Source organism: Drosophila busckii, chromosome 3R (genome assembly GCF_011750605.1).
Source record: "Drosophila busckii strain San Diego stock center, stock number 13000-0081.31 chromosome 3R, ASM1175060v1, whole genome shotgun sequence".
In the NCBI taxonomy this organism is placed as follows: domain Eukaryota; kingdom Metazoa; phylum Arthropoda; class Insecta; order Diptera; family Drosophilidae; genus Drosophila; species Drosophila busckii.
In genome coordinates, this window is record NC_046607.1 from 18692514 (window position 1) to 18714167 (window position 21654).

General features: G+C 37.2%; 3 protein-coding genes across 4 annotated transcripts in view; all 3 read right to left on the reverse strand.

The window, feature by feature from the left end:
• The window catches only part of LOC108601403 (CG14305), a 43865-nt gene extending 42651 nt beyond the window's left edge, over nucleotides 1-1214 (reverse strand). The window contains exons 1-3 of the mRNA XM_017989302.1: nucleotides 1076-1214; nucleotides 263-888; nucleotides 2-82 (exon numbers count right to left, since the gene is read on the reverse strand). Of these exons, the coding sequence (XP_017844791.1) occupies nucleotides 2-82; nucleotides 263-888; nucleotides 1076-1214 (846 nt within the window). The remainder of the gene's footprint in view (nucleotide 1; nucleotides 83-262; nucleotides 889-1075) is intronic.
• A 259-nt stretch (nucleotides 1215-1473) lies between these two features.
• Nucleotides 1474-14772, reverse strand: LOC108604148 (E3 ubiquitin-protein ligase RNF181 homolog). The gene is made up of 4 exons (XM_017993463.2): nucleotides 14719-14772; nucleotides 12685-12705; nucleotides 1751-2083; nucleotides 1474-1694 (listed from the first exon to the last, which is right to left on the reverse strand). The coding sequence occupies exons 3-4, from the start codon at nucleotides 2057-2059 to the stop codon at nucleotides 1560-1562; spliced, it is 444 nt and encodes a 147-aa protein (XP_017848952.1). The 5' UTR covers nucleotides 2060-2083; nucleotides 12685-12705; nucleotides 14719-14772; the 3' UTR covers nucleotides 1474-1559.
• LOC108604147 (serine/threonine-protein kinase OSR1) lies at nucleotides 3112-10135 on the reverse strand. Of its 2 annotated transcripts, none has more exons than XM_017993462.1 (2): nucleotides 7549-7636; nucleotides 3112-5644 (listed from the first exon to the last, which is right to left on the reverse strand). In XM_017993462.1, exon 2 carries the CDS (start codon nucleotides 5226-5228, stop codon nucleotides 3591-3593), a length of 1638 nt encoding a protein of 545 aa, XP_017848951.1. In that variant the 5' UTR covers nucleotides 5229-5644; nucleotides 7549-7636; the 3' UTR covers nucleotides 3112-3590. The 2 variants fall into 2 exon arrangements, with proteins under 2 accessions (XP_017848951.1, XP_017848950.1); XM_017993461.1 differs by lacking the exon at nucleotides 7549-7636 and adding an exon at nucleotides 10013-10135 and having other exon boundaries at nucleotides 3113-5644.
• Nucleotides 14773-21654: the final 6882 nt, after the last annotated feature.

Below are 21654 nucleotides of genomic sequence, written 5' to 3' on the forward strand. Positions count from 1 at the left end.
CCTGTTGTGCATTATTAATTTCCAAAATTGCAGTATTAAGAGCGTTAACTGTAGAGGGCACTTCGGTGGTGTAGCGTTGATTCTGTTAATCATTTAAAAACGTTTTAAGAAAAAACAAAGTATTTAGAGCAAGCCGTTGTATGTTCAAGCATGGTCACCCTACACACATGTGACGCTTTACAGCACTGTTCAAATTCATTTGAATTTTAACAGCTGCCAATGCAAAAAACAAATTGTAATTCATTCATAAACTACAGCTTACCATTTCAATAATCGAGCAAGTTTTATGACTAGCATGATATTTGGCCGTGCAGGCATCGCAGTTGGTACGTTGGCATACCTTACAATAGATATTAGCGGGTCTATTGTGAATGCTGCACTGCAGCACGCCGGGTAGGCGATAAACATGCTTGCCCACACGTATGCCCTTGGCAGTGGCTCCTTTATCATTAAGACGCTGTAGCAGATGCTTCTTTAGCACGTTGCTGTGATTGTGAACGGTCTCAAAGCAACGTTTGCAGTAGAACGCATCGCAGTCCTTGCACTCGCCATGGGCCACACTGTAGCTGCATTCACTGCACTTGGTCTCGAGCACAATATCGCTGAGAGCGTTGCAGCTTATGGATTTATTAACAGACTGGTCCTGGTCAAAGCGACGATAGTAAATGAGCGAATGTGTTTCGCCCAGCACATGGTAGCTTAGCTCATAATAATCACGCAAATTGCCCATGTGCTTCATATTCGGATCCTTGGCCTTAATTGTGGGCACCACTGGACTAAAGCAGACTGCGCATTTAAAATCTGAATGCTGGCGATGTTTCGATTGCTTCGATAAGCAATTTTCGCATATGTTATGGCCGCAAGGCAGCAAAAACGGACGATAGTTGTCTGAAAAGAAAAAAACAAATGCGCGCACTCAAACACACATGCACATGAAAACGAAAACATAACGGTTTGCGCATTCTGCGCAAGCAAGCAAACGTTTGAGACTTCATTGGCACATTATGCACTTTGATACTTTTCTAGCATATAATGAATATTGAGACTACTCTGGCATATTTGTTATTTTACTTACCAAGTCCGCCATTATTACGTTGAAAATTGGAGCCGAAGCTGTGCAAACATTTTGGACAACGCAGTTCATTTCGCAAATTGGTTGCCACAAATTTGCGATCAAATAACTTTATACCATTATCGTCGTTGGTATTACTCATTTTGTACACATTTGCAACAATTAATATTGATTCTAAATTGCGTTTTGCCAAACAATTTTGGCGTCTGCAGACTTTCGAACCGCACGTAAAACAATGGCGCTGACAAGCAGTGTGGCCAAATATAGAACAGTGAAAAATACCAAAAAATGAGCCACGATCTGCGCGGCGGCCTAAGCAAGTATCATCCACAACAGCAGTGCATTTATATGTTAATATCGATAAGCGCTGTTAGCCGTTACAGTTTAAAAGAAATTCAAAGTTTTTGCAGCATTTACACCTTTATTTAAATTTGCACAAACACCCAATAGTAATCCCACCAATTATAATTCCCCAGCATATTAAGCTCTAACCATACATAGAATCCATTAAAGCATTTTGACGATCGCGACGATTGGGTTCATCCTGCCTGAAGCGACGTAGCTCCTCATAGACTTCATCATCTGTTTCGAACTGATAGCGACAAATGGGACAGGAGTTTGCCTAGACATAAAACGCATATAAATAAATAAAAATATGCTAAATTTGATGAGTAATACCTTTTTAAGCCAGAGCAAAATGCATTCTTCATGGAACTCGTGTTTGCAGGGCAGCACCTTGAATTTGGCACCAGCTTCCGCTGGCTGCTTGCAAACCGAACATTCAAAGTCATCCTTTACTTCCTCGCTGACAATTTCGTGTATGGGCAACGCCTCAATGGCACGCTTGGAAGCCTCTGGCACCTCAATCTCCATGTCGATGCCGTTCATAATGGCCAGCACCTGCAAACGACGATAGTGACGTTCAAAGTCATTGGCGCCCTCGGGTCCGGTGGGTGTATGTCCCATATCCTCAAAATAATCTCCCATGTTTTTAATATAAATATAGTCTGACTGTAAAAAAGAATAGATTTAAAAGAATTTACGGCAACTGTTTTCGAAGCTAAAATCTAAAATAGAATGAGAAACTTGTGAGATATTTTTGCTTGGGAGCCAGAATTTCAATTTATTTCAAGTTTATCGTATACAATTTTACTGTCATATAGTAAGTACAATAAATATTAGTTTGAACTAGAGCTTAACTATTAGTTGACACTGACCTGGATCTAGAGGCTAGAATTAATCTTAGAGTTGTGTTTGTCACTAGTCTTAAATTACAGGCATATGCTGGCATCTCTCATAGAAATAACTGCAGACTTCAAGGATGTACTGTACTTGTTTTAAAGGATATAGTATGTGCAACTTGAGCAGAGGATTTGTTTAAAGCAAATGTAGCAAATGCTAGGAATGAATTCAATTGTTTATATTAGAAGCCAAGCCAGAGTTTTAGCAAAATCAATTAACGAAACAAATTTTTAAAGCCGTCCAATAAAAACACAAAATACTTTTATAGGTTAGTTTTTCAACTCGATTTTTTTTCTTTCTTCTTCTTCGGTGTGTGTGTGTGTGTGTGTATGTTTAGTGTAATCTTCAAAGTTGTTGTCTGTACTTCAATTAAATACAATTATTACGCTTAATGCACAAAAGGCAATTATATTATTATTATACTTAAGGTAAATATAATTTATTAGGCAAATTTCGATAATTTTCAATGTAAGACTTAAACAGCTAAAGTGCGACTTCGGCAAGCTTACTTGACTAAAAGCAAAATGAAAAAAGAATTAAAAACAAAACTTACTTAAGCCTAGTCATGTACTAAAAATTAAAAGAAACGTTTAGAACGTTGTAGAAATAAATAAATTGTGGGCTAGACACATACATGGGGATATAGTAGTAGTAGTAGAACTGATTGCCGATCAAATTGGTCTTGGTAGAGAATGACTAATATATATAGATATATGCATAATTCATATATTTATTTATATACAGAGCAAAATGTGAGCTACTTAAGACAAATGACAGCAAAGAAATTAAAATAAAAGTTAAAGTAATAGTAGTAGTATAATATATATATAACAACGAATAAGTACACAATTTGCAATTACTTTTAGCTAGTTTAATGAAGTAGGCGCTGCGACTAACTATAGTATGACAAGGGAGGTAGAAGAATAAAGCTGCTGCTGCTGCCGAGGGGAGTTTATGAAATAACTACAATGCAACTGACTGAACTCTGAATTGAAAAGAAAGAACTGTTGCAGCTTAAAGAATTAAGCGGGGGTGGGGTTTGCACCCCTCGCTCTGCTCGTATGTTAATAATTTCTATAGTAAACAAAAGAACGTCTTGGCGTCTTTAGGTATAAACTAGGTTTATATATATATATCATATATATGCTAGTTCTCTAGTCTATGTTGCTAAAAGCGGAGTAGGCGTGTGTGTGTGTGTTGTTACGCGTTACGTCTTACGTTAAGACGCAGCGTTACGTATGGTAGACCGTAGCTTTAAGGAGCCCAACTCCAAGTCCTAGTCCGTGATCGATATTTGCGCATAGCCCACCAACGAGCGCTCGTCGGGCACCTCGCCCGGCTGCACACCCGAACTCAGCTGGAACGTTATTGTCTTCATGCTGTCACATTGCGCAATCAGTTGATCCAAATGCACGGCCATTGGTTGTGTATCGAGCGCATCCACTAGACCAGCATCCACCAGCTCGGTGGCAATGCCCTCCGCCGAATCTTTGCCCACGGCAAACTCAAAGCGTATGTCGTGCAGTTCACGGCGCAGATTGCGCATGCGCAGCACCAGATTAACAGGTGGCGCCTCGCCAGCAGCTGCTGCTTCACTAGGCAGCGGCAGTGCAGCAACGCCGGCGGCAAGCTCCTGTGCCGCGCCAGCTGGCGTCATTGTGGCTGAGGACATGCTGCGCGTAATCTCGGGCGTTAGCTCATCACGATCGCTGTCCGAGCTGTCGGCGCGCTCCAAGCGATTGATCGGACGATCTTCGGACTCTGAATCGGATGAGGGATGCTTGCGTCGACTGCTGCTAGCACCACCAGTTGCATTATCCTCCTCCTCGCTGGACCACACCCATTCGCCGGTCACAGTGCGATGCAGTCGACCCGATGCGCCAGGCTGACGCTTTGCCGCCTTATGCACGCGCGTCTCCATGCTGGGTCCGGACTGCAGCAGCGTATTGGTCAAGTACTTGCGATCCTTGGCCTTCTTGAAGAACGCATGCTTGAGCAGTTCGCTGGCAGTGGGACGCTTCGATGGCTCCTTTTGCAGGCACTCGACAATCATTTTGCGGAATGTCTTGCCGTAGGCCTTATACTGATCCTTGTCCTCGGCGCCCGTATCGAGCGTAGGCGGATCGTTCTGTAGCGTTAGCATTAAAACTTTCATTGGCGGATATTTGTGATACGGCGCTGTGCCGGTGGCCATTTCAATGGCCGTAATGCCAAACGACCAAATGTCTGCCTTAAAGTCATAGCCATGATCCTGTTCCATAACCTCGGGCGCCATCCAGCAGGGTGTGCCAACAAAAGTGTGTCGCACCTTCTGACGCGACAAATCCCGTCCAGTTGCGAGCCAAGCGCTTACACCAAAGTCTGCAATTTGTATGGTGCCATCATCGCCAATGAGTATGTTGCCCGCCTTGATGTCGCGATGAATTTGCCCATTGGAATGGAAATACTCCAAGCCCTTGAGCACCTCCTTCAGCACTGTAGCAATGGTCGCCTCATCGAACACCCCATGCTTGCAAATGGCCACACGCATCTTGTGCTTGATTATGTCCAGCAGTGAGCCACCCTCGAGCAGTCGCAGCACCAGCCACAGCTCCTCACGCACCACAAACGATGTGTGATAGGTTACAACGTTTTCATGATTACAAGATGACATCGCTTGTATTTCCTTGAGCAGCTCGTCCATCGATGTATTCCATTTCTCCAGATTGATGCGCTTAATGGCGCATTTCTCATTGCGTGGTATGCAGTAGGCGCCATGCACCACCGCTGTGGCACCCACGCCGATGACATCGCGCAGCTCGTAGTCGTCTTTGGAGTTGGGCCATGGCTGCTTCTCGGACGCATCGGCTGCTGCTGCTGCTGTGGCGGCGGCCACATTATTGCTGGACAACACTGTGGGTATGGAGGAGCTCATGCTGCATGCAACAATATGCGGCGGCGGTGTACCCGGTCGTTTAGGTTGCAAGATTGCGGGCTGACTAAGCGAGCGCTGCGTCGTCTGTTGTCGTCGTCGTCGTTGTGGCTGCCGACTGATAACAACAGTTGGTTGCGACTGCGATTTGCACAGCTCACTGTGGTCCACTAATTCCGTATATATGGACTTAAAGCTGCCTGCAACACTATTGGCGCTTGCTGCTTGCTGCTGTTGCACGTTGTAGCTGCCCGATTTGTTTGAATCCTTGAGCTCGGCTTGCTGTTGCAACTCTGCGTCTTTACGCTGGCCAAAGCAGTAAAAGCTGCGGCTCTTGCTTTCGATTATATCAGCGCTTACTTTGTTGTTGTTGTCGTTGCTGTTGTTGTTGCTGCTGCTGGCGGTGGTGCTTGCAACTGCTGCAATAGAGCAAGAGAAAATTCACATTGAAGTTGGCACTTTGGCATAACAAAAAGCAAATAACATTTTAAACGAATCATTTATTGCAATTTTTTGTTGCAATTTTATCACAATAATTCCACAAATTAAAGCTAAATGATTCATTTACATGGCACAATAGGGTTAAGGATCAGGGTAACGCATAATTTAAGGCAAGCGCTGATTAATATTTTTCCAACTAAAACTAATTCAGCATAAAATGCACAATTTAGCTTTAAAATTATGCAATTAGTTCAAGCTGTGGGCACTAAAGGGTTAAAATATATTGCTGAAATCATTTTTCTATGCAATAAGTGATTAATAATTAAGCTATATAGCAGGATAGCGCATCATTTAATGCAATTTTTGTTTAATAATATTTTTAACTAATTCTTAAGTTCAAGCTAAATGATTTACATTTCGCTAAAGCCTCAGCTGTGTGCATTAGAGGGTTAAAAATGTTAAATCATTTACTGCCATTTGCTATGCAATTAATGATTAATACAGCAGCATAACGCATCATTTAATGCAATTTCTGATTAATATTTCCAACTAAAGCAAAATGATTCGTTTACATTTCGCTTTAGCCTAAGCTGTGTGCACTAGCGGGTTAAACACTAAGTGTAGCTAAGGTGTTAAGCAAGTAAGGTGTGCGCACCTAATGACTGATAAATCAAGTGTTAAATAAAAAAAAAAACGAAAAATTTTTCCACAAATAGTGCTGATAAGCGAACGTGTTTGGCTTTTTATGAATCAACTGCATATTTCACATGATTGACTGACTGACTGACTGTGCGCACTGTGCGCACATTTTCGACGCTGACTGTACATCCGTGCATACATATAAATCTATGAATCTACATCTGGACTGTTGTGTCGTCTGCTCTCGTATCTCTTTACGCTCTGTAAATATATTTCAAGCCAATTGAGAGATGGGGGCAAGACGCAGGGACCAATGACCGCATTTATCTATTTTTAAATACAACAACAGCAGCAGAACAGAATAAACATAATAAAAACAACAACTACAACAAAAAGGAAAACAACTTGTAGAAAGTGCAATTAAGTTTTGCCCCTTGTGTTTGGTTTATAACAATTTGTTTGTTTGCTTGTGTGTGTGTGTGGGTGTGTTAAACAATTGTAATCAACAGTAGCAGCAGCAAAAAATTATTCAAGACACAGTTTTTGCGAAAACTGAAACCTATTGAAGGCCGATTCAAGTCTGACACCGATATAAAAACTAAACTCTTATACTGATAAGCTATCTATGTGTGTGTGTATAAGACAAAGTTGAAACGGAAATGTTGATATGCCTGGCACTAATAATAATAATAATAAACAAAAAACGTATTAAAATAAATAAATAATGTGATAGCAACTTGGCAGTTGCACTACAATGGAATGGCTAACAGTTCTAGCTAAACTACACACACACACACACATGCATACATACGTGTGTATGTATTAGTTGCTAATTTAAGCACAACAAACGAACTTGAAGCGAAATTTTAAAATAGCACATGAACAAAATATAACGTTGCTAGGCCAAGTCACAATAAATCAATAATAAAACATAATTAATTATTAGCAAAGCGTAGAGACAGTTGCCTGTTATTGTTGCTCTTGCTGGGCGCCACTGGCCTCCAATCGTTGAGGGCGGTCACACGATCATGTGAAATTGATAAGCAAATACTACTGAAGTGTGTGTGTCACACGACCGAAAAAACAGAAACAACAACAAACTGCATTTGTTGCTACTGCTGATCACAAGAGTTCAATTAGTTTTCATCAGAGCTACAGAGTTTTGTGTGTTTCTTTTTATTGATTTCACGCTAAAGAAATCAAAACAATTTACGCAAATCGTTGTGCAGTTGCTGGTAATTACTTTTTCTTGTGTGTTGTCTGTTTCTTGCGATCGCCCCTTCTGCACTCTCCACGCTCTTCTCTTTTGCTGCTTGCACGCGCGCTTTGCTTTTTTAGTTTATCTATTCGCTTCTACGCTCGACGCGACTTCTCGACGCGTTGCTTTTCAACGTCGCGCAACAACTGAGCCAAAGCCCCAGAGCCCCCAAGTAGAGTAACCAAAAGTGCTAGCGCCGCCAACGTCAGCGTCAACGTCAGACACAGCGCCAACGACAAGAGCAAGAGAGCGAGAGCGCAAAGTGTGCGGGAGCAGCAAGCGTAACAAGTATGCACAACGTAAAAAAAAAACAGTAACTACAAAAATAAATGTATTGAGCAAATATCAGCGCTGTATGATTAGCGGGCAATGAGCGCGGCAGTGAGCGAGAGCGCAAGTTTATGCGCTCTCTCGCATTGACAAGATGTGTTGAGCGTGCACAGTGGTGCGCATATGCGTTGTCACGATCAAAAGTTGCGAAAAAATTAAATATTATTTTAAGCAGTGCTTAATGTCGCTTTAAAACTGCATTTATTATTAAAGCACACTTACTTAATTAGCTTGTGGCTTGTTTATAAAGTGTATTAAACGTTGCCACATTTGAATTTTTTATCTATTGTTTACATTGCGCTTTAAGTTTCTTAGCCACCGCATAAGCAACCACAATGACAGCAACAACAACAACAAAAATAAAAAACAATTAGCAGCAACAACAAAATTAGCTTAAATTCAAGTAGAGCACATGCGGCACTTTTATACAATTTTTTTTTTATTTTTTGTTTCATTATAAGCCGCAAGCCCCATTACTCCATTCTTATAATACAGACAAGCGTATCTCTAGCCTAGATAAGTTGTATGTACACATACATATACACATACTGTATATGTATTATGTACTTGTCATGGAAAATTCGTTATTCTTGCTTATGCTTAACATTTTATATATCTGACTTTCAAGGCATTTCTAAGCGTATTGCATTTTTTTTTCTTTTTATAAATAAATTGAAAATTTCGCACATATTTCACACTTTAGCATGCGTGTATTTTTTTTATTTATTTATAGTCACTGTTCTTTGCTACGTGCGTCGCCTTCTTGCTTTGCATATAATTTCCAATGCAGTGTAAAATGCGCAAAGGTGTGTGTATAGCTATTTAATCGGCTAGCCAAGTTTGCTTTAAGTGCGTTTAGCCTCACACACATGCACACACACATATACATACATATGTTTGTTTGCTTCAACACATTTTGCGTTTATTGCACTTTGCAATCGCAATTATTCATGAGCAGCCTGCTTATTTTTAGATATTTATGTAGAATAAATTTTTAATCTTTAACGTTCGCACGTTTCATAATTTTAATATTGACACATTAATGGGATTGTTTGAGCTCTGTATGTTAATTTCATATCAAAGATTAAGCTATTTATAAATAACTATTGATTTATGCATCAAGCATTAATCTTTGTGTGCTGCGCCATAAAATTATGAAATACGACAGCAGATAAATGTAAAAATTATTTAACAATATTTTGAATTTACGCAGACTAAGAAGTTATGGAATAAATATAAAATTATTTAATTTAAGGCTGCATCTAATTTAGCAGTCTACGCTAAAATAATTTTAAAACTAATAAATTTTAGAAATATTAAACAAAAATTGAAAATTACTAATGGAAAATATTATAAAAATATTGGATATTGAATCTGAATTAAATTTGGAAGATTGTACTGTATTCGATTTAATATAATAAATATAAAAATAAATTAAACAATATTTTAAATTTACTAAGACGCTGAAGTTATGGCAAATATTATAGTAAAATTTAAGCTGAATTAAATTTGGGAGAGTCTAACTGTATTGGATATAAGCAAATTTTAAAACTAAGATAAATTTAAAAAAATTGTAAACTATAAATTGAATTTACTAAGACGAAAATATGAATGGCAAATGTTAAAAAAATATTTGAATTGACACTAAATTAAATTTGTAAGTCTTTTGTATTGAATTTAAGAGAGTTTAAAGTAGTTTATTACTCTTGTTCTGTTGACAATATTTAATCTGAAAATCTAACAGAGCTTTTTTTTAATGATGTACATATTTGATATTTTTAGATTTTGTCAATTGTATATTTTTTAATTACGCATTTGGCAGCGTGATTTTAACTGAATGTAAACTGTCAGCATAGCTGACAAAAATGAATTGATCTGCGTTGCAATGTTCAGCGATTTTGTTGTTGACATTGACAAATGCAGCGGGAGGTGAAATTATTATAAAAATACTGAATTAGAAATGTGCACAAATAAAGCAGCAGCAAATAAAATACATTTTAAAATAAAAAAGTCACGAGTCGAAACATTTTTTAAAAATCAAGGCAATGAGTAACTTAAAGTTAAAAGCACGTTTGAGTTAAAACAATTGGCAATACTGCTTTGTAGTTTGGTAACGCACTTTGTTTAAGGCAAATCATGTTTAGAAACTGCATGTTGAAGATTTGTTTTCACTTTTGCTATTGCCACTTAAGTGGGCAATTCAATTTTTGTTTTTTTGATTAGAAGGCACTGATAGTAGCCGCTGGCAATGTAAGTTTTGAAAATCGCATTGAGCGCCTGTCTCTCTGGATCGATTCCGTTCCTACAGCGCGTAAATCACAAATTCAACTGAACTTCACAAATCATTGTAATCAAACATTTAAAATGAACATTTCGTTAAAGCAATAAACAACAATAAAAACAAATTAAATGAGCGCTACAAATGGCGGAACACGAAGTCGCCGCCGTCGGGACGACGCAACAACAATTAATAATAGCAAAAAAAAAAAGTGCGAAACTGTTTTTGCCGCTTCTTTGTTAACGTAGCTAACTTTAGCGCTGGGTAGCGACGACTACAACTAAACTATGAATCAAAGTTAGTTAGAATTACTACTACTTAACTGTTGAGCAGTTGCTGTCAACATAACAAATATAGAGCTTAAAATTTTTGAATAATTAAAGTGCAAAAAGGAAGTAATTTCAATATAGATAAGCAAATGTAAATGCTGCTATTAGCTAGTGCTATTTAGTAGTATTTTTAGTAGCATATATGCTACTATTTCTTATACATATTTTTGTTAAATTTGTAACACTCAATACTTTTGCTTAACTTACTTTATAGCGTATTCAGCTGTCGCATATTTTGCACTAAATTTTAGTAGCTTAACTGATTTGTTGAGCATTTGTTTTTTGGTCGTTGCCAGCCCTGATCGATTTAGCCATGTGTACTTACTTTGCATATTTAATATTTACTCACATATTAACAGCAACAAGTTAAGATAATTTTTGTTCATAGCCACACGTAGCGACTACCTAACTATTGTTAATATTTCTATTTAACAATGTGCCAAACGTTCCTATTGTGTGTTAAATTATTTTTAACATTTTTTTGCATGCGCTTGGGGCTTTCTTCATATATTATATTTTTGGCGTTGGCGTATACTAATGCATGCGGCTATATAAAATGTGCGAAAAGAAATCCCAAGTCAAATGATCTATATTGAGATTAGCGCCTTGTTTTTATAGCACGTGTGTGGGCGTGCTTAAGGCTGTAATAGTTTAAACGAAAAATTAACAATTGAATTAAGGCAAATTTGCAATACACTTGCGCTTAAAGCAATAAAAGATTTTGCTGTTGCCAAGTTCTAAGTTTTTCGCCCCATGAATGAATGAGCAGCGTCATAGACTGTAAAGAATTTTAAACCACGCACACATATTAGCATATACTATATGCTCATATATTAAGCAATAGACGTCATAGCAATAATTTTGCTGCTGAAACTTTAGCCAAGCCTAAAAACAAATGTTTAACTTGTATATATAAAAAAAAAGCATGTCAGCTGATTAAGCGCACACATATGTTTTGCTTTGTTTTAAAAGAAAGTATATATAAAAACAATATGTTGGCTATAAACTCAAGGGAAGGGCAAGCCGGTTCGTCTAACTGCAAAAATTGCAATTAATACGCAAATTTGTTGTTTGTTTTCGTCAAGTGCGTGTAGCAAGGACAGCTGAGTTCAGTGACAGACATTGCGTATGCGTAATTTTGGTTTCTGAGCATTAGACACACATTGAAAAGTAAAATGGCTAATTTTTATGCTTTCAGCAGTTTTTCCAGCTAACATATTGTTGCTAATCTTTGACCTTGGGCGCTAAATTCAAGTACATAAATCTATATTTAGCAACTGTTCCAGCATCTGTCGCTCTCTCTCGCTCAAATATGCAAATACATAATCATAAAAACAAATACGAATGCGAATAATAATAATAAAAGCAAGACAGAGTAAAATGTTTGCGCGTACAAATGACAATGACTAAAAATAGCAGCGCAGCAGCCACAAACTGAAATTGTCGTTCCATATAAAGAACGTCAATTCTTTTTTTTTTTTTTATTGTTGCTAAATTTAAACGTCAGCGTGTAGTAACGACTATTGTGTGTGTGTGTGTCGAGCTCAGGAAATTTACCAGCCTACATTAAAAATTTCTGTAAAAGAAATAAGTGTGTGGCCTTTTTGCAACTTTGCTGCAATTTACAGACAAGTTCAAAGTCAAATCTACATTTATTTATTTCGTCTGTAAAAAGGGGGCGCCACAAATTGAGCAACAGACCCAGTTGTTGTTGTTGATCATCATCATCATCATCATGCCGATCATTATGTCAATTTGTTGTTTTTCTGCTCGACTAAGCATGCAAACGTATTAAGACTTGGGAACGAGCCGTCCCTAGCTACGAAAAATTTAATTAACATTAGCGCGCTCTATAAATTGTAAGCAGTACATATGTCTCTCTATATATATATATTTTTTTTTTTTTGGGGCTAGAGCAAAATTTGCGCGTTTTTAAAGGCAACAAATTAAGCGATTAGTACTGCTTCCCTAACATAATGCACTGACTTGAGAGCGAGATAGAGCAAAGATTACAATTTAGATTTGTTTGTGTAAATCCCCAATTAGTTTAATTAATGCATTTTGTCTGCGACGCTGCTTAGTAAGCGATTATATACAATGACTAATACCTGACTGCACAAATTTATAAAAACAAAAAAACATATTTAAAAAAATACTATTAGTTGACTGTTTTTATTTACTCACCAGTAAGCGTTTATTCAAAAGCTGCAATGAAATAATTTAAGCAATTAATATTGTAAGTAATGCTTAGCTTGTGTATAAAAATAATTAAATTTTATTAAGTGTTGTAAGTTTATTTTAGTTGCAGCTGTCTTTAGTTTTCCTAACATAATTTTTTCAATATTTTCTATATTTGTTGCTCAAGCTAAGCTGCCAAATATTTACTTGCTTCGTTTTCATAATATACAAAATATATAACAACAAGCTATGTTTATTTACATTTTTAGCTAATCTGTTGACGTTATTGTTATGTTTTTGTTAGTTCAATAAACACAACGTAGTCCCTTGAAAAAAATTCCATGCGCTCCAATAAGAAAAAAGTACAAACATAATTTTATAATAATTACCAACTAGCTAAATGTAGGCCATTGATTAAGCCATTTTTATTTATTTATTTTCAACTAAACTATTAGTGTTATTCCTTCTTTTTTTTGTTGCTCTGCTGTTGTTTGTTTGACACGTTTGACAGCTGCAGGCTTAATCATAAATTATAAACTTTTATGCTTGACACACGGCTGCGTGTGTATTAAAAATAATAACAAGCAAATACACAACACAGCAGCAGCCAAAAGTAATCAACAAATAAATATTCGTACAACGGCACGTGCTGTAAAATCCATTAAAATTATAAATTTTGCAAAACTATGCAGAGAGCCAACAGTGAGCGAGAGATTCGAGCGTATTAAATATTAAATCTTTGTGTATGGCAAAATGTCATGCAAGACAAACAAACAAATGGCGCATAAAATTTATGTATAATATTTAAAATATGTAAATAGAATTTACTAGTACACAGCGCTCGGTTGATTGAAAGTTTAAATACTGCGAAATTGTCTTCAACTATTGATCAATGAAATGCTTGGGGCATGACATAAGCCGCAAAGTGGAAGCTGCAGGGCGACAAATTGCACGTGGCCAATGTCACATGAGCAACAATAACTTATTGAGTGTGGCAAGCGTTTCATCATCATTGGTGGCAGTAGCAGCGGATGCGACTAATTGTAGACGCAAATTGGCAGTCAATACAAATTCAGGTGTAAATAGCAACAGGGGGGAGTCAGTGGGTTGAAGAGCTTGAAGCGTTGATCGATTGAATTAGCGGCAAAATCACATCAACGTCGCGTGGCTACTTGCGAAAAAAATTACAATCAAGTGGGGTGCAGTGGGTTGAGTGGGGGTTTGACTTTCTACGTCGCGCATTTGGAAATCCAAGACTAGTCCAAGATCAGCTGAACCATTTTAAATTGTTTATAATTAACCTTCAAAAAGAATGAGTGTGAGAAAATTAACCTTAGTGACGAGTTAAAGGCATAATGCAAGGCAACAACAATAATAATAATACGGTAAACATTTTTTTATGCAGTACTACTCGTTTGTTTTTATTGCATAATATACGTAAGGTTCTCAGTTTGTATGTCTGTGTGTGTGTGTGCTCTCAATTCTCGAATATGCAATTTACGCGGCAAGGGAAGTCAACAGCTGGTTCGCTCAGCTGTGTGTGTGTGTGTGTTTGTTGTAAGAGGCGCAGACGAACGCCACCCACCTCGCACACTAGCACAAACTTTCGCACTGGTGAAATGCATAGAAAGCAAAAATGCTACTAATTGAAACTAGTTGTCGGTTACGTACATACGTAGTTCGTATCAATTAAGAAAATACGCTGCAATTCAATCAATTGCTAGCATGCCTATTTTGCTGGACGCTACTGTAGTTTGCCCCGCACGCGCGTTCCAATTCCAATTAGACACACACACACACACTAGCAGCGCATACAATAACCTCACACAACCGCAACGGCAAAGAACAAGAACAGCAACAACAACAACAAGCACAAGCGCAGAGCAACAACAAGCCGGTATATATTTCTTTTTGATTGTATTTCCGCAACGAATGAAATGTTTAAAACGCAAACACGAATAAATATATGCTAAAGACGCATCAGCGTAACCAGTTACTCACTCAAAACTAACTAAGCAAAAGTCAATATCCAATACCAACCTGTTTTCCCTTACTTTTGCTTTTGCTGCTGTGGCAAAATCGATTTGCAATAAACACTTTACACACGCGTTGACGCACACACAATTGTTATGTTTATTAACTCTCGAGTGTTTAATAGGCCACAGAAAATGCCCTAGCACCGTCAAAACAATACAAATTTCAGCGTGACGAAACGTTTTTCTTTTTAGTTTATTCTTATTGTTCTTATTCGCTCGCACCTTATGTTGATGCACCAAATTTGTGGTGGATAATACTCGCGTAAAAGTGGTGGCGTGAGTGGGAAGCAAGCCGATAACTTGAGCGATAGTTTTGCAGCTGGCAGTTAGCAACACTTTTTTTTTTTTCAATACTGTTGAGCGTTGGCGCCAAATGAAAAATTCAAATGGACTGCAGCTAATGAGTTGCGTTAATTGTAAGTCGATAATTTAACATTTTTAATAAATATTGCTGCAGCAAGTGTTTCATACAGCAAATTTAAAGTCTATTAAGCACAATTAAAGTGCAAATGAAACTATGCGTGACTCTTTATTAGGTTGGCTGGCTGCTAGGCTTGCCGCAGTGTACAGCCGTTTGACACTTATGGCTGCCACATCTTTGGCAGTGCACAAATGACCAAAATCCAATCAGTCAATGACAACGATAACGCTCACAAAAACCAATCAACTAAGTGTCCAGTTGCCAAGAATTAGCATAAGAAAGCGGCGTTTAACAGCAGCAGCAGCAGCTTGTGGGCCGGGACAATGAAAACCGTTTAGTTCCTAATGAAATTTTACACCCGAAGGGCGAGCTCGTAAAATGGCCACGTCAGCTCAGCGGCCACATTCGAAACGCTTTTGCTATTTTAGTTGCTGCTATTGCTGCTGTTTACAGAAGCAACTTCCTGGCTCACTCCACAGCCCAAGCGTATCAGCCACCAGCCACTTGTCTGGCAAGTTTGACTTAAGTGCAGCAGTTTTGGCGAGAGGCGCCTGTCTGGATACGGGCTAGATTAGCACTAGGGCCATGAATACTACACGGGCTTTTGCATCCGTAGTCTGGCTTTGTGTTTGCGCGGCTTACGTGTTAACTGCAGGTGTTTGGCATTTGAGTTACGTGCGAGCGCAACAAATTGCAGCCAAGGATGCACCCATCAACCCCACCCCACCCCACCCCAATCCACTCAACACTTAGCCCCTTTAGACTGTGCACACTGTCATGAAAACCAACAAACAACAACAACAACAACAACAAGGCCAACGACGCATGTAATTAAATGTCAGCAGCTGATGCGCGACTCAGCAGCTTAAACTGCCGCAACGCGAGAAATGTGGCAGCGTGGCAAGTTGGTGGGTAGGCGTGTCTCTCTGTGTGTGTGTGTGTGTGTGGGTGAGAAATCTGCGTGTGACATAATCCGACATTGCTGGACAGATTACAGCTGAAGCAAGTCTAATGGCCATTGAAATCCTTTAACAGTTCACAACTCAATCGGCACCATTTGCGCGAAATATGTGCAAGGGGCAAGTGGCAAGTGACAAGGGGCAGGAGATTGAAGTTGGCATAAGGGATTTGCTAGCTGCAGCATGCAGCGTATGAAAATTGCTATAAATTTCACAATGAATTTCGAATTGCATTCGAAACTAAAATTAATGCTAAAATCAAAAAAAAATCAAAACAGATGTATTAAAAATACATCAAATATAAACAAAATGCTTATATCAGTTGAAAATGTTAAAATAAATCAAATAAATTTAATTTATTGCAAAAATGCAAACTAAAATCAATTAAATTTAAAAATACCGCAAATACAAATTATATTGTATTAAATAAAACTGTATAATGTTAATTGAATGTTTTAAACTTATTGCTGAAATATATTCTATAATTTATATTTAATGCTAAAATTAAATCAAATCAGATGTACTAAAAATACAGAAAATATAAACCAAATGTTTATATTAGTTGCAAATATTAAAATAAAATAAAATGCAAACTAAAAGCAAATAAATTTAAAAATACAGCAAATACAAATTATATTGTTATAAATAAAACTTAAGGTACATTTGTAGTACGAATACTACACTTACTAAAAAAATAAATAAAAATAAAAAATAAAAAAAATTAAATAAAACTGTATAATGTTAATTGAATGTTTTAAACTTATTGCTGAAATAGAAATTATAGAATATATTTCAATAATAAGTTTCAAACATTCAATTAACAATATACAGTTTTATTTAATCTATTTAATTCTATAATTTCTATTAAAGTCTTACATTCACTTTCCAATAATTATTACGGCTTTGCTTTTTGTTGTTTACAATTATTGGAGTTAGTAACAACAACAACTAAATTTATGCACATATATGAAGCTGCCCCGAAGCTTCTAACTGCAGCTCCAGCTTCTACTCTGAGCATTGTTAGTACAAGTGATTAGAGTTGTCTTCATGCTAATTGTTATGTATATGCTGAGAGCTTATGAAATCAATTAGCCCAACTCCAGAGCACACATATAATTGCCTAAATGAGTGCTTGTGACTAAAATAGTAGCTACTTGCAACAGCAGACAGTTGTCAACTCATTGCACACGCCGTTATGCAACAATTAAATTGCCATTGCCAATGGGATTGCAAACCGAAAGTCCGCTGCAGTGGCTCAGCAAACAGCAACAGCAGCGGCTACGGCTACGGCTACGGGTTGGACGCAAAGTGCTACGTGACGTTGCAACAAGGCGCATAATGCAGCCGTTACCAGAGGTGCTATTGACTCGAAGCTGGGAAAGCCCTACTAAATGCAATCACTTTTGGAGCAGCTGCAAAACAATTGAGAGCAGCTCATTTGGCCAGCTGCACACGTGCGAGAGTGGGAGAGAGAGTGGAGCGGAATAACATGGCAAATGTCATCAGCATAACAACAATATGAGATGATGAAAAAAGAGGCAGAGTTGGAGTAGTCGCTGCTGCTGTTTCTAGTTTGGCCAACACCTGAGGTGTACTTAAGGTTTGGCATTAGCATTCCTTACAGCAAGCAGATAACAAAAACAAGCACAACAATTGGCTCATGCCACATGCCACACACTGCAGCTTGTTTGTGTGGGAGGCTTCAGCGATTTTATGGCAGCGCTTGCTGCTTGGTGGTCGATGATGCTGCTGCTGCTCCTGGAAATAAACACATTTTCAAGCTCAATGCCAAGCGTGTGGCGTGTGTGGCAACAACAATCGCACAAAGCTGCAACTGAAATAGAAATAGCAATGCCAAAGAACTAAACCCACTGCCACAATAGACGGGCAACAGCCTCGTTGCAAACATCGCCTCCTGGTCGCGCATATAATGAAGTTTCGCAATCTCTCTCGTCGTCTGCCACTGACTGCAGCCTGACTGCAGTTGGGGGTGGGGGGTGGGGGCGGCGCCTCACTAGTGCTGCCGGCTCAAGTGTGATTACATGGCCCATGTTCGTTTTTGCCATCGAGTGTGTTTGTGGCATAATATTATTGTTTCTGTGCTCGCGTGCGAAATCAAACTCAATGCCATGGCAAAAGGATTAAAAGGATACAACGCCGCCATGACGTTGAACATACGTCCCAACATGCAACATGCCACACACACACACACACATCCACGGGCTTCAGGGTCACAAACATCTGTAGCTTCCTTCACATCGACATCGAGCGCATACTACAAGTGTAAAGCGATACATAAGCTGATAACAGAGAGTGAGCAATCAACAAAACAGTTGAGCAGAGCAGCGAACAGAAGCAGCATGCGCTACATTTCAAGTACTTTTGAATATTGATGAACTTCAAATATGCATTGAATATATTAGAAAAATCGCCTTTGTTATAAATAGTTAATATATACAAATAGTTCTACGCTTCAACTTTTATGCTAATAACAAATTAATTAAATTGAGAAATCTTCTTTGTTATAAATAGTTTAATAATATATGTAAATAGTTGAAAAATTCGACTTTTATTCTAATAATAAATTAAATTAATAAATTAAAAATTAAGAAAGCGCATTTGTTATAAATATTTAAATAATATATGCAAATAGTTCTAAGCCTCGACTTTTATTCTAATAATAAATTAAATTAATAAATTAAAAATTGAGAAATCACCTATGTTATAAATAGTTATGTAAATAGTTCAAAGCTTTGACTTTTATTCTACTAATAAATTAAATTAAAAATTGAGAAGTCTTCTTTGTTATAAATAGTTAAAAAATATATGCAAATAGTTCAAAGCTTTGACTTTTATTTCAATAATAAATTGCGTTTAAATATCAAACAAATTAAGTAATCTTTATAGCTGCAGATTTATCAAGCTGTAGCAAAAGTTCAACAGTTTATAGTAAATAAAATAAAAAAATAAAACTTTAATTTAATCTGAATACAGTACATTTAGTACTAGGCTGGGTTAAGGTTTCATTTATACTCATTTTTTGCCTTTATAAAATTGTATTAAAGTGTTGATTTGGCAATGTTTGCAACTGCAACAAGGTGGCAACTCTTGTCATAACTAGTTCATAAGTTCTCTTGTTCATTCTGGAATAAATACATAAGTATGAACTCATCTTCTAAGCGAAGCGGTCATATATTTTCGGCAACAAGCTTTTCCTAAAAACTCAACTACGTATTTGCTATTATAACCAACAAAAAGTAACATTAACCATTTATTTAATATATATAGTGAATCAGCAGCAATTAAAAATTGAGGCAGACAAAATAATTATATTTTATATTTTTAAATTATATTATAATATATTATATTTTATAAACAAATTTCGCCTAGTAAGCTTAAATGTTGTGTCTGTTTAACACTCTTAAACTATAAGCTTATCAAATTTAAAACAAAAAACTTCATTTTTAAATGCTTTTAAATTTAATTAAAAATATTTTTGTTAATCAATTTCTTCAATCGTCGACTGTGCATTAAATAAATAAAATATAAGAAGCTGCAGAATTTAATAAAAATCAGCTTAATGCCATTGAAGTTATAGTCATTGTTAGTGCAAATTTATTATATAAGAAACAAATAAGCTGCATATATTTTATATACTATAATTAATTATACATTTTGTTTTTATTTTACACACAGCGAATTGAAACGAACTCAGAAGCGGAATTTGTGCAGTTTTATTTTCTATCTGCGTAGCGTATCTAAACTGTTGCCACAGCTTGTTTGGCCACCAACTGGCACCTGCACATAGTTCAAACCCAAAAGGGCAATGCAAGCTGCTGAGCGAACGCTTTAGAGTTGAGAGTTGAGTTGGCAGTGCTTGCCACAACGGGGCAAGCAATAATAGCAGCAGCAGTAGCTGGTTATTTGACTTTTAACTTTTATTGCTTTATGTAGTTCAGATAAACGTTTGTGGCATGCCATAAATACGCAGCATGCTACCAAAAGGGATGCCCCAAAGCACAAAAAAAAAAAGCAAAAACTTTTGTGTGGCATGAACGTCTTAGATGATAGACAAGCGGCAGACAGAGACGTCTACGATTTATGCTGTAAGTGCAAGTGTTGCAAGTTTTGGTGTAACAAGTTTGAACTTGACTTTGGTGCAAAGTTGTGTGGCAAAAGTGCAAGTGGCAAGCTGCAACTTAAAGGCCGAGCCGTCAAGTTTTTAATTAATTTCACACATGCGCGCAGCTAATTACGTTTGAGCAGGTGTTGGTGGGGAGTTGGGGGTTGGGTGCGGCGCCATCATTATCGACAGCATTAGCAAAAGTTTAAAGTTTTGGCCGTTGGCAAACAACAGCTGCAACCGCAAAAATATATGCAACACGTTTTGGCCAAAAATAGCGACGAGCAGCAGCAGTTGTGGCATGCAACACAAAAGCAAAGGCAAACAAAACTATTGTGGCAGCAACTTTTGCATGCGGGTCTTTCAATTACAAACGCACTTTTAACCCTTGACCTCAAACTTGTTTCTAAATAACTTGAAGACTTAAAGCATGCCGCATGCCACTGTTTGGTGGCAAGTTTATAGTTACTACTAAAGCAGCACTCAATGCATTTCAATGAACTTTTTTGGCAAATGGAAAAACCAACCGCATGCGCTTCAATTGGCAAAGGCAAAAGGCGTGCACCTGGCGAAATTGAATTTCCCCCCGAAAAATACAAAACTTATTTTCCACTACAACAAAGACAAGCTGCCAAAATAGTTGGCACAACAATTTTTCGCAGATTCGCACACAAAGGCTTTGGCTTTGGCCAATTGCTAAAACCAAAAACTTCTTTGGCTTGCACAAAATAAAAATATTGTTAATTAAAGCTGCAGCGCAGCTGTTGCTTTAAGACCGAAATTAATCAAAAACTTTACTTAACTATGTTGTTGTAAATTTTGTCATTTTTTTTTTTTTACTACATCATAAAGCAACGAGAAGTCAACGACAGGCAACGCGTGTTGATGCCGCCAAACAATTTCAAAGTTGAATTGAGTTTGGTCTGCACACACACATGCACACTCATATGTGTGTGTGTGTGTATATGTGACTATTTGTTTATCATCTGTGTAGGGTATTCCCAGTGGCAATAAAGCAACGACTAATGCTGGCTTGAGAGCGCGCATTGCGATAATGAAAGATTTGCCAAACGCAGCAACGATGAGTCACAATTGTAATAATAAAAAAAAATATATATGAGCAAAATTATAATAAAATACAAGTAAGTAAAGCAGCGAAGCGTAGTTACGCTTACTTAGTTTATAAATAGTTGATTAATATCATTTAAATAAATATTTCTAAGAGTTTAGTTATAAATGTACCAAATTTATTTTTATCTTGTTTGGATTTTATTGTTGCTTTGAAAAAATTTCATAGAGCTATAAATTTAGATTTAAAATATAAAAGTTACTACTATTGGTATTAATACTGTTACTACTACTATTGTTACTATAACTCTTACTACTATTTCTAATATTAGTACTACTATTACTATTGTTACTACTACTACTAAAGAT

Bases quoted from the DNA above. Each gene is read 5' to 3' on its own strand.
- LOC108604148 (XM_017993463.2), bottom strand. From the start codon at position 2,059: ATGGGAGATTATTTTGAGGATATGGGACATACACCCACCGGACCCGAG. The intron at 1,695-1,750 runs GTATTACTCATC...TTTTATGTCTAG, and splicing joins TTTTGCTCTGGCTTAAAAAG to GCAAACTCCTGTCCCATTTG.
- LOC108604147 (XM_017993461.1), bottom strand. From the start codon at position 10,046: ATGCAGTTTCTAAACATGATTTGCCTTAAACAAA. The intron at 5,645-10,012 runs GTGCGTTACCAA...GCTCTATTGCAG, and splicing joins CATGATTTGCCTTAAACAAA to CAGTTGCAAGCACCACCGCC.